The sequence below is a fragment of the Leucoraja erinacea genome, chromosome 1, assembly GCF_028641065.1.
Source record: "Leucoraja erinacea ecotype New England chromosome 1, Leri_hhj_1, whole genome shotgun sequence".
NCBI classification, from domain to species: domain Eukaryota; kingdom Metazoa; phylum Chordata; class Chondrichthyes; order Rajiformes; family Rajidae; genus Leucoraja; species Leucoraja erinaceus.
Window position 1 is genome coordinate 151,948,523 of NC_073377.1, and position 13,555 is coordinate 151,962,077.

At 40.4% G+C, this 13,555-nt stretch overlaps 1 protein-coding gene across 6 annotated transcripts in view; it reads left to right on the forward strand.

The window, feature by feature from the left end:
* Nucleotides 1-13,555, forward strand: part of rapgef2b (Rap guanine nucleotide exchange factor 2b) — a 301,306-nt gene that overhangs the window by 264,848 nt on the left and 22,903 nt on the right. For all 6 annotated transcript variants that reach the window (XM_055645980.1, XM_055645960.1, XM_055645969.1 and 3 more), the window contains 4 exons: nt 650-802; nt 4,170-4,404; nt 5,873-6,447; nt 11,253-11,570. In XM_055645980.1, the coding sequence (XP_055501955.1) occupies nt 650-802; nt 4,170-4,404; nt 5,873-6,447; nt 11,253-11,570 (1,281 nt within the window). The remainder of the gene's footprint in view (nt 1-649; nt 803-4,169; nt 4,405-5,872; nt 6,448-11,252; nt 11,571-13,555) is intronic.

Sequence of the window (13,555 nt, forward strand, 5' to 3'; positions counted from 1 at the left end):
ACACAAAATGCTGGAGTAACTCAGTAGGACAAAAAGCATCTCTGGAAAGAAGGAATGGGTGACATTTTGGGTCAAAACTCTTTTTCAGACTCGACCCGATACGTCACTCATTCCTTCTATCCAGAGATGCTGTCTATCCTGCTGAGTTTCTCCAGCATTTTGGGTTTATCTTGGCACAGAAAACATATTGTTAACAGTCTGCCTCATTGACAGAATGTTGCCTGTACCCAAAAATGAGAGTATGCTTCCTCCAATTTCTTCTCTATTACCCTACTCTATTATGCAGTACCAATGCCTCTGGCTATGTCAAATATAGTTATCATATCTTTAAGGCATGTGATCCTGACATCAACTTGGAGAAAACTGCCGCAAGATGTGCAGTAAATTAAAGTAAATATTACCAGGATGACTAAGGCAATATTGATACTCCACAGATATTACAATTAAATTGTAGCTGCACCAGCACAAATGTACTGTCAAGATTAATGCTATTTAAGAATAACCTAAGTGTTGGACACATATTATTGTTGCAAAAGCTGATGAATATACATATTTCTTTTCCATCATTACATTTCTGTTTAGCATTATTTTTACTTGCTTGAGCTGAACAAGATTTAATTACATGGCTGCGTTAACTTATTTTCTTAAGGTACTCATTCTCCTCAAGCTTTGAAGAAAATTCTGTCTTTGTCTGAAGAAGGAAATTTGGATCGGAATAAAAAGCAGGCAGAAGACACCATATCAAACACATCATCCCAGCTGTCATCTCCTCCTACATCTCCTCAGACATCACCAAGGAAAGGTGAGTTTTAGAAAGAAAATGCACCTGACCTCCAGGTATGAAAACAATGAAGAGACAGTTTGATGATTTGATGATTTATCTCTCCCTCCTAACCCCATTCTCCTGCCTTCTCCCCATAACCTGACACCTGAACTAATCAAGAATCTATCTATCTCTGCCTTAAATATATCCACTGACTTGGCCTCCACATCCTTCTGTGGCAAATAATTCCACAGATTCACCAACCTCTGACTAAAGAAATTCCTTCTCATCTCCATCCTAAAATTGAACATTCTTTAATTCTGAGGCTATGAACTCTAGTCCTGGACTCCCACTAATGCAGAGGTTCTTAACCTGGGGGTTGTGACCCCCTATGGGGGGTCGTTTGGGGCTTTGCCGGGGGTCATGAAGGGGACACAAATAACATATCAATTTGTTGAGCCCATGTTTAGGAACCTAACAGAGGTACATACCACATACAGTTTTTTGTTCGCGTATGCGCGTATTGGTGCCAAAAAGGTTAAGAACCACTGCACTAATGGAAACATCCTCTCCACGTCCACTCTATCCAAGCCTTTCACTATTCGGTTTGTTTCAATGAGGTCCCCCCCCCCTCATTCTTCTAAACTCCAACGAGTACAGGCCCAGTGCTGTCAAACGACAATCATATGTTAACCTACTCATTCCTGTTGAATTTACGCAGTTCTAAACTACAGCTGACTAAAATGATAACCTAGTTCCATTGTAAAGTGTGAATATAGGTCCAGTTATCCTTGTTCTTATTTGTTGACTCGGGTATTTTGCTACATAATTATATGATTTTCTTCAAAGTTTGAGAAGCATGGGTACTTTGAGGACAGAAGGAGCAGTTTTCTCCTGATAATGGTTATTTTATACCTTTGCCATTTAGAGCAAAACAAATTTCCACCATATTTTTCTCTTGTTTGTTTTAAGATGTGTTAAAATAATTATCAATATGAAGCAATGGAATGAAGCCATGTAATTAAACATTGTTGAAATTAACACATGCCAGGAAATAGCTACACCTGATATCATCTGAATTTACTAGTTAAAGTACATAACATTTTGTAAAATTGTAGAATGTTGCCTTTAGTGCACCTGTTAAAGTCCCAAATGTTGAGCCTGCAAGGCTTCCTGGATCTTCCAGTTGCTAACCATATTAACTCCACTCCCATGCGCACACTGACCTTTCTGCCTTGGATTTCCTCCATTGTATATTCTTCTTCTGACTGCACGGATTTAATAATAATAATATATTTTATTGTCATTGCACATAAGTGCAACGGGATTTGGTTATGCAGCTTCCATCCGACATCATAATTTAGTAACTACTAAAATTTAGGTTTAGAACATGGTTTGTACAAAGAACATTACAACTGTAAAATAGTCAAAACAGACTAAAGTGCAGATGTGTTTGTGCAACGTGACCATCATGGAGACAGTCCATGGGGGTGGGGGGCACTCAGCAGGGCCGGTTCAGAGCAGCTATAGCTCTGGGAATGAAGCTGTTCCTGAGTCTGGAGGTGCGGGCGTAGAAGGCCTTGTAACGTCTGCCGGAAGGAAGTAGTTTGAACAGTCCATTACAAGGGTGTGAGGAGTCTTTGTGAATGCTGACGGCCTTCCTGAGGCACCGTGTGTGGTAGATGCCCTCCAAGGCCGGTAGCGGTGTCCCAATGATCTTCTGCTCTCTGTGGACAACGTGCTGAAGAGCTCTCCTCTCCGCCTCCGTGCAGCTGAGATACCACACAGAGATGCCATACGATAGTATGCTCTCTGTCGTGCAGCGATAGGGGGTTGTCAGCAGCTGTTGGGGCAGACCGGTCCTTTTCAATGTTCTCAGAAAGAACAGTCGTTGCTGTGCCTTCTTGACCAGCGCAGCGGTGTTGCACTGGTCAAGAAGGAGATTATACCAATGGAGATTTCCAGCAGGTTCACTGGTTTCTTCCAACATCTCTAAACGATGGTGAAAGGTTAATTAGCTACTGTAAATCTCCTTTGGTATAGGTATATATTGAAAGGATTGGGGGGGGAGGTGGCTCATGGGCATGTGAGAGAAGATGAGTTATAAGATTGCATGGAAACAATGAGGGAGGATGAACTGATTGGATTGCTCTATTGGATGCCAGCATGGACCCAAAGGACTGAATAGCTCTCTTTTGCATTTAGTAAGGAATGATATTTGAACATTGTTCAGCTGTAGATAAATTTGCATAGATGCAATTCTTGGTGGTGTGCTGGGCTGTTTACCAGCTTCCAACTGTGCACCATGAACTCCTTGGATGGGTGTCATTATATAGAGCAAAATATAACATTGTCGGAAGGCAGAGAGTCATCAACCTCAAGATATTCAACTGAATGTGAGAGCCACCTGGCATGATAAAACAGGAGTGTGCCTAACTAGGATGAGTGTTACTAAATGGTAGTATAAATAGGCTGGTTTGAAAATCGCAGTTTGCATCCCTGTCATAGATAATGGAGCAACAAAGTGCCAGATAAGAGAAACGATGAAAAGTCAGAAAACAAAATTGCTGGAGAGTGATAGTTAATTTTTAAAGAAAGATTAATTATCGTGACCTGAGTACAGTCACATTGGATAAGAACATATTGGCATAATAAATTCAAAAATTTGATTTCTAACAGTTCTTTATTCTACATTGAGATCATTTTTTTTAGAACGTCTGAGCTGCCATCATCAGGAAGAGAAGCAGCTTGTAACGGCTTCAAATGTGCAGTCGCTGTTTGTTTTAGTGTTTTCAACCTAACAGATGATTAAGAAGTGTTTTTTTGCAAAAATAAATTGTTAGCATGCGGCGATTATTTGATGATTATTTTATTATGCCATTTTTTAATAAACTAGACATGTCCAATGCTTGTTACTCGCCCGGTGCTTAAATTGTTTATTAATTCTGATATTTAATTAATATTTGTAGATTCAAGTTGTACTTTGGCACACATGCGTCTCAAGTTATTTCTCTTTTGCAGATATTTCCGGTACAGAATATATTAACAATAATCATTTTATTAAATCCTGCTAAAGAATATAAGTTATGTTCAAATGTTATTAGAATTATCTTTCTGTAACCAAATATTTCTGCTTGAACCTGGTTGGTATTTTATTTTTATGTTTTTGTTCTGTGACTCCTTTGTCCTTGTGGCTTCCTCTAATGTACTCAATCGATTGTCCTTTTTATGCCAGTAGATATTCACTGATTAAGTCACTTAAGGCAAGAGATATGAAGCAGTATGTTATGTAAATCTGATTATTCCTCTTTCCTCTCCCCTGCATTCCTTCCCCCTTCAGCTTTTAATTAGCGGAGCTTACCTATAATACGTTGGATTAATAGTTTCATGTTTTTGTGTTTTCCAGGTTTTATTTTGGCACCCAGTGCCACTGCTGATAATTTTTCGGACTCTGGCCACAGTGAAATCTCCTCCCGCTCCAGTATTGTTAGCAATTCCTCCTTTGACTCAGTCTCTGTCAACCTGCATGATGACCGACGACAGCGACATTCTGTCAGTGTTATAGATTCAAATTTAGGCTTGGGTGTAGAAAGAAGACTGGAGAAACGATCAGTGGCTGATCCAGATCAATACTATATCAGGTTAGAACAATTTCTTTGTTGATTATCAAGCACTTACTTAGCTGCTGTTTGAAATGATGCAGCTCCAAGAGGTTTGTAATTCGGTTAATTCTGATTTAGGTCGAAGGTTACAGTGATTTCTGATTAAAAAAACATGTATTTTATCTTGCCATGCTTCCCATGCTGACTACTGATTGACATTAATTTCTGAGTTAATCTCCCAAAGTATACAAATGACAAATTGATTTTACTTATCCATTTTGTTCAGTGGTCAGAGGCATAGTTACTTCATTCAAATCAGATAAAAAAATTGACCTGAAATTCTATTAACTTTAACCAAATTTGAATTCCTCCAATTAACCATTTGAAATTTAGCGAGTCAGATAGGCCAAACCACTCACAAATGTTCTCGGCATAAGACTCTTGCTTTATTCCATGTGAGGTACTTGTATTTTCTTGAGCATTTGCAGTATGTCCGACTGTGTTTCTCCCCAGGTCTTATTTGGTTGCACTGTTCATTTTTGACTCTATAACAGAGCATCACTATAAATTAATTCCCTTTCTATACTTACACAGTAAGCTTTATAGTCTATTTTTTATGATTCTTTCATAATTCAGTATTACATAATTATCCATAGGCATAAGGGCAACTTTCATTTGTATCACAAGCTCTTCACCACGTCTTTTGACTACATCTGTGCTTTCACAATGTTTATCTCATATTAAATCTTAGTCACCATTTTTGTCTACCATTAATTAGATAAACGTTATTACCATCGGATCGTACCGCAAACTCAATATGCCATCAATTCCATCCTTCACACTGACCATTCTCTCAAGCTGATTTAGAACATATCTTAATCTTACAATCTTATCTGATGCTCATAAACCTATTGCCAACTGAAGGTACAGTATGGGACTACCTTGTGGAGCACGGATCAGCGTGTCTGCTGACCAGAGGAAATGCTATAATCCTGGGAGGGGGGAGGGATCAGTAATGCCTTGTTCCTCTGTGGCACTAGACTTGTCAGGATCCAGAGAGACAATGGTGTTCTAATCTTATTAATTAGAGAAAGAGACAATGGTGTTTATTATCAACTTCCAGATTCCTTGGTGGCAGATAAAAGACTCCTGGATGTCATTTCGATGCTTTCCATGTGTTTTGTTCTTTGTGTCAGAACTGCTCATGATGGAGAAGTATTTGAAACTGGCCGTTTTTTGGTGCTGCAAGGAATAAGAGAAATGTGATCAAAGTGGCATAAAAACTGAAAAATACTTGGCATCATGTGTGGAAGGAGAAGCTGAGTAACATTTCAGAAATGCGATCCTTTGTGAAACTGGAAAAGAGATATTAAAGAAGTTAATTTTAATTGTGGCATGGGAAGATCTTTATTCCTGATTATAAAGGTACCGTCAATTTAGTTATATGAGATAATGGACATCATTATTTTATGTCCAGCATTTAAAACAAATGTTTTGTTTTATTTAGTTCGTACACACAACCCGGCACAGATGGCAGAGGAAGTCTGTATGCAGGAGCAGCAGTACTATCTTCACCAAGCATGGAAGAGTTAACTCAGGACCAAGGAGACCGGACGTCCCTTGATGCAGCGGATAGTGGTAGAGGAAGTTGGACTTCTTGTTCGAGTGGATCACACGATAACATCCAAACAATTCAACACCAAAAGAGTTGGGAAACGCTTAGTAGTTTGGGAAATCTTCATTATGAGAGCCCTGCTGAAGGAACAGGTCTAACGACCATGTGGGCTACAGGCAGCCAGATGGACCAAACCATGTTTTCTGAGCGTGGCACAAAATTGAACAGGCAAGGCCAACCCAAAGACACTGTTGTTCATGCTCAGTCCAGGAGTAGCTGGGCATCATCGCCAGGTTACTGGGCAGAGGATTCCGAAGGTGACACAGGAACTATAAAACGGAGGGGTGGAAAGGATGTATCGGTTGACTCTGACGGAAGCACTACGACGTTATCTGGAGAAGATTCTAATCAAACTGTGAGATCTTCTCATATAGCAGCATCTTCATCTACAGCAAAAGGTCTCATTGGTAAGTGTTCAATGGATCTATAACACAGTTACAGGTTATTTGTCTAAACTAAGATTATGCTCCACATCTAATTTACTAGAAAACCTGAAAATAATCAGTTGTTATTTTCCATCCAGAATCTACCCAATTCTCTGACTCAGCTTGCACTCTGCCCACCTACATTGTTTGTGGATGTGAGAGATGGAACAAGCTGACCACTCCTTCCAGTGCCCTCAATAGTATCAGACAAAAATATGTTTTAATCTATTCAGATAGATTTAAATTAATTTTTTTAATTCAACAATTAAAATTGAAATAATTAAAACATCTTAACATACTCACAAATTACTAAAAACTCAAAATAACCACAGTAATCTTTTCTGATGGGTTTAAGATCTCCATTCATTTTGAAAGAATTGCTGTTCCTATGTTAGCCTGTCTGGCATAAAGTTGAGGCTGGATGGAAAGTGGTGATGAATCCAATGGAAGAGTGGACTATCAAGAACACTAACACTCACCTCCAACTATCTCAGACCTGCCTTTCACCACATGTGATTTGGTCAATATATTTTTTAATTTTTGTGAAAGCTACTATATAATTTTCCTTCTTTTAATATCACTACTTTTCTGGCCTCTGTACTGCACTCTTCGCCTTTATTCCCAGTTCCACCGCAGTTATTGATCTGGCCTACAATATGAGTGCATGAGACGGAAGTTTAGCACTCTTTCATCTCCATGTCCTTGGTGTTTTCAGATTATAAAAACATAGAAACATAGAAATTAGGTGCAGGTGTAGGCCATTCGGCCCTTCAAGCCTGCACCGCCATTCAATATGATCATGGCTGATCATCCAACTCAGTATCCTGTACCTGCCTTCTCTCCATACCCCCTAATCCCTTTAGCCACAAGGGCCACATCTAACTCCTTCTTAAATATAGCCAATGAACTGGCCTCAACTACCTTCTGCGGGAGAGAATTCCAAAGATTCACCACTCTCTGTGTGAAAAAGGTTTTCCTCATCTCAGTCCTAAAAGATTTCCCCCTTATCCTTAAACTGTGACCCCTTGTTCTGGACTTCCCCAACATCGGGAACAATCTTTCTGCATCTAGCCTGTCCAACCCCTTAAGAATTTTGTAAGTTTCTATAAGATCCCCCCTCAATCTTCTAAATTCTAGCGAGTACAAACCGAGTCTTTCCAGTCTTTCTTCATATGAAAGTCCTGACATCCCAGGAATCAGTCTGGTGAACCTTCTCTGTACTCCCTCTATGGCAAGAATGTCTTTCCTCAGATTAGGAGACCAAACTGTACGCAATACTCCAGGTGCATATGTCGTAGACCGAGATGTAGGACATCCATTAAATTGTTTTTTTAAGTCATCAACAACATTTTTTCGTTATAGATTTCACTGCAAAAGTGAATTTGTTTTTTAAAATATTGTGGGCTCCTTGGGCTTGTTGGTACGATGGATGTGCAAGGTTATTTATTCTCCTGGGAGATTATGCTACTAGGGATCACAGTTAAAAGATAATGGGTCATCCTTTTGGGGATCATGAATCTTCGTATGTCTCTTCCTAAAAGGCGGTGGAGGTAGAGTTTATTTATTGAATAGTTCTAAAAAGAGGTAGATTAGCGATAAGAGACTGAAGAATAGAAAGAATATGAAGTTGAGTTGCTGTCAGATTAATCATGGTCATATTAAATAGCAGAACAGATGTGAGGTCCAACCGTGCTTTTACAGACAGTTCTCCGGTTACGGTGCGGTTACGTTTCTGAGAATTGTTTCAGAACTAAAACTGTTTGTAAGTCGGAACCAAAGAAAAGAGTGTGTGAGAGTGGATCCCAGAAACAGCTGTAATGGAAGGGAGAGCAGGTTCGGGAAGAACAGCCACCAGCCGGCATCGTGGACTCAGCAAGTGAGTTTGCACTGTGTTCCCATCTCTGCTCAGCTTAATCTAGCTCCCGATTGTTGTGGCTTGGGTGATGGGGTGGGGGGGCTGCTGAGGAGAGCACGTTGAAATGCCCATTCTGACCTGGCACAAGGTTCCCGTTGGCCTGCAACAGTCAGTATATCTTTCCTCCTTTATATCCGACCCCGAAATGCTTGTTTATAAGTACCACATGTCCATAAGTCAGGCATTCAAAACCTGTGGAGACTAATTTGCATATTAACGATGGTACACATTTTAAAGTATATTTCCCCTTTCCTTTTGCAATCTTAGCATTAGCACCAATTGTATACGCTGCATTACTAAAGTTAATGTAGCATAGATTCCTAGGATAACTTTCTCATTTTGTGCGCAGTGATAAAACTGTTATTTTAAGAGTACAAAAAAGATTCAAAGTATTCATTCGTGCAAAGATTTGAACAAAGAGCATTGCCTAGAGTAGTCTTTTTTTTTTTTGCCACTGCATATGAGTGATTTAATCATTTTGTAAATGGTTGCTAAAGCAAATTATCCAAATATAAATGTCAGCTACAAAGCAAATTACTGGGCTAAAAATACTCTCAGATGGCACATGCCCATGTGAAGAACAATGTTGATTAGTGTGCCAAGAAAATTTGTATCATAAAGCAGATAGAACTTCGAAATTACAGTCATCTTATTTATGTGTAAATAGCAATTGTTTCCAATGCAATATATTAGTCAACAAAATTAGATTAGCGGATGCCTTTTTCCTTGGGAAAGTATTTCCAGTCATGGAATGCAATGATATATCGTATGGTGTCTGATGTCCCTGCACGGTGTATAACTATGAGTTATTATAAAATAACTTTTACAGATTACTTTTTCTATCCATTTACACAACATATATTTTATTTAAGTTATTAGTTTAAATAATTTTTTTTTTTTTTTTTTTTTTTTTTTTTTTTTTTTTTTTTTTTTTTCTTTAATTTTTTTCTTCATTTTTTTTTTTTTATAACTAGATAGAACTAAAAGGAGAGAAAGAAGAGGGAAAGAGAGGGGGAAAATAAAAAAAATAAAATAAAAATAAAAAAATAATAAAAAAAAATAAAAAGAGAGAGGGGTGAAAAAGGTAATTAAGGAAGAATGGAAAAGTTTGTTTAAGTTTAAAGACATCATTCGAGATATGTTCGTATATTTCAAAGTGTAGTATTTCACCCAATCTTAAATAATAAATATGCATTGTCCTTTAAAACCATCTTATCCATGTAACCTATCCATGTTCTCCAGAGATGCCGGCTGACCCGCTGAGTTATTCCAGCACTTTTTTTTTGTAAACCAGCATGTACTGTGTCTGGTACACAAAAAAGCTGGAGAAACTCAGCGGGTGCAAGCAGCATCTATGGAGCGAAGGAAATAGACAACGTTTCGGGCCGAAACCCTTCTTCAGACTGGGTCTGCTTGTGTCTGCAGAGTCCTTTTGCTGCCTTTGCTTTATTTTATTTTTGAATGCTGCAGTTGAATTAGATTTATCAAAGGAACATCACTTGATACTTTCCTCATGAATTTGCTTTTCTGAGATTGGAAAAATTGGTTCACAAAGACGGAACAGAGTCTGAGGGACTTGTTCTTTCACTAGATCTTTGGAAACATTTTTGCTTTGTTAATATTTAATTTATCCTTGTGATGGGATTTACAATTTGCCATCTTTTTTTCTGCTATTTACATCAAACCTTTCTCAAATGACCTAATTAGTGTGCTCGTAAATTCTAACAGTTTAAAAACACTCTTTAAATTTAAATCTTGTTATTGTCGGCAAAGTATGGTTGTTGTTCTGAACCTAATTACAGGCACTTCCCAACTTATGTGATAGGTAAGTTGAGTAAACTTGTACTTGCGTAAACAATTCACAATAGCTGGTCCTATTTCCTGAATGACCTGTGTTATTGCAACGGCAGGATGGCGACCGTCTCCCATCCGCATCATAGATATAAAAGCATTGCCTGGGCTTGCTGCTCTTCCAGTTTTGTCCACTTGTGACACTGGAAAGGCGGTGGAGAGCGACACCCAGCAGACGTGCCAACATCTTCCACAAGGCGTACCAGCGAGACCACCTTCACTGTTCAGTTGAATGTGGCTGTTGTTACGGCTCATGTTGTAGCCTATGGTCGACTGCACTTTCTTCAGACCGCTGCGACCAACAGGATGAACTCGGTCACCGTGGGGTCCCTCCCCTCTCACCAGCTGCTGCTTATTCCTGTCGGCTGTCGCCTGTTCTGCTTTCCCCCCCCCCCCCCCCCCCCCACCCAACGCCTCTCCTCCCCCTACGCCCGCAATTGAGGACATCTTCCACCTTGAAATATATCGTTGACTGTGGGGGAGGAGGCAGCTGTGAAGCGGGGAGTGGACAAAGCGACAGGAGAAGGCGGCAGCGATGGAGGGACAGTTGGTGAGAGGGGAGGGAGCCCCATGGTGATCAAGCGCATCCTAACGGTGGCGGCAGACTGCTCTGTCAGCCAGGTGCTACAATGTGAACCATGACAACATCTGCATCAACTGGATGATGTGACAGTTGGTGAAGAAAGACTCACTGGTGCAGACTAGCGGCATCCGGCGCCTAGTTTTTTAAAACTGAAATGCCACAAAACACTCATGTAACTCAGCAGACTGAATCAGTCTGAAGAAGGGTCCTGACCCAAAACTTCACCTATTCATGCTCTCCAGAGATGTTGCCTGACTTGTTGAGTTACTCCAACGCTTTGTGTTGTTTTGAGTATTAACCAGCACCTGCAGTTCTTAGTGATTCTAACTTGCATAAAATATGACTCAAGGGTTTACGGAACGTAACCCTTACATAAGTGGGGGAGTGTTTTTTGTACATATTAATCATATCTTATGCTCCTGTATTCTTACACTACAGCACGTAAAGAGGGCAGATATCGAGAGCCACCGCCAACACCTCCGGGGTATGTTGGCATTCCAATTGCAGAGTTCCAAGAAGGTCATCGACATCCAGCAATGAAGCCTCCAGATTATAATGTAGCACTACAAAGATCACAATTTGTGGCAAGATCTTGTGATACCATTGGCCATTCGTCTGTGCAAAATGCAGCTTCACATATGGTCAGTCACTCACAGGTTAGGCCTCTAAGCAAGCCTCAGTGGCACAAGCCAAATGAGTCGGACCCCAGACTAGTTCATCTGCAGGCTCAAGGTTTACCATCAGAAGATGAGGATGGTAAGTAACTAATTATTATTCTGATGTATGAGTTGTATTTTTGTATAATTAAATACTGGTGCAAGTGGCTATAATCTATAGAGTTCAGAAGAGCAGAAAATATGCTAAATTACAATTATAAATATAGAAAAATATCTGAAGTCTTTAGTCACTTGTGACTTTATTGAAATAGTGTGGGAATGAAAAGAAAGGGTATTTCAATGGTGAATATCTATATATCGTAAAGAGCAACATGTGAGGAACTTGGATAGTTAATCCTTGATAGTGATTTTTTTTAAATTACCCTAATGTTAGCTAAATATAAATGTTGGATTGACATACAGTAATTCAGGACAATACCACCTATAATATTGGGGAGGTAGCAGATATATTAAATCATCATTTGGATTTGCTATTCACAAGGAAGATAAAATGGATTGTGCCTTTTGAGAAGAAAAGGCTGAAGGATAACCAAATAGGGAATTTTAAAACTCTGAAAGGTACAGATATATAGTGTCAGCTAAGAAATGTTCCCAATGTGGAGCAGGCGAGAAGTCAGAATGTTAAGGTGGACACCTAAAAGCAGACAATCGGGAATTAAGAAGTAGATTCACTATCCAGCATTTTTTTCCATACAGCTAAAGGGATAGTGTAGTTACAATGAAACGGAAAGCTGGACAAGCAAATGAAGCAAAATGACGACTGCATCAATGTTACCTCCTGCACCCATGCAGATCTCACTGACTTCATGACTAATTTCCATCCTGCACACAATTTCACTCCGACATCTCCCTATTGTTTCTAGATCTCGCCATCTCCCGTCACAGGGGACAGACTATTGACTGACATCTAGTACAAACCCACTGTTTCCCATGGCAATCTAGACGACACTTCTTCCCACCCTGCATCCTGTAAAGACTCTTTCCCCAATTCCTCAGCCTACGCCGCATCTGCGCACAGGATGGGGTTTTCCTACCCAGGTCATCGATGTCCTCATTCTTTAGGGAACGGGGGTTCCCCTCTTCCATTATAGATGAGGCTCTCACCCAGGTCTCCTCGATATCCTGCAGCTCCGCTCTTGCTCACCCTCCCCCCATTCATAACAAGGACAAAGTCTCCCTTGTCCTCACCTTCCACCCCATCGGCCGTCGCATACAGCATATTATTTGTCAACATTTTCGCCACCTCCAACGGGATCCCATTACTGGCCACGTCTTCCCATCTCCACCCCTTTCTGCTTTCCGCAGAGACTGTTCTTTCCGCAACTCCCTGGTCAATTTGTCTCTTCACACCCAAACCATGCCCTCCCCAGGTGCTTTCTTCTGCAACCGCAGGAGATACAGGGGAAAGTGACCCTTTACCTCCTCCCTTGACTCCATCCAAGGACCCCAACAGCCGTTTCAGGTGAGTAGAGGTTCACTTGCACCTCCTCCAATCTCATCTACTTTATCTGCTGTTCCAGCTGTTAACGCATGTATATCGGCGAGACCAAGTGCAGGTTTGGCGATCGTTTCGCTGAACACCTCCGCTCAGTCTGTCTTGATCTTCCGGTTGCTCAGCACTTTAACTCCCCCTCCCATTCCCATTCTGACCTTTCCCTCCAGGTCCTCCTCCATTGTCAGAGTGAGGCCCGGCGCAAATTGGAGGATCAGCACCTCATATTTTGCTTGGCTAGCTTACACCCCAGCGGTATGAACATTGACTTCTCCAACTTTAAATAGCCCTTGCTTTCCCTCTCTCTCCATCCTCTCTCCCTCCCCATTTCTCCCACCAGTCTTAGTGTCTCCGACTACATTTTATCTCTGTCCTGCCCACTCTCCTGACATCAGTCAAAAGAAGGGTCTCGACCTGAAACATCACCCATTCCTTCTCTCCAGAGATGCTGCTTGTCCCGCTGAGTTACTCCAACATTTTGTGTCTACCATAAGCAAATGAAGATGAAAGGGAAGGAGTATTATGCTGAGAGATTTAAAATGGAGTTGAGTAGAGTGTAAATCACAGTTGCT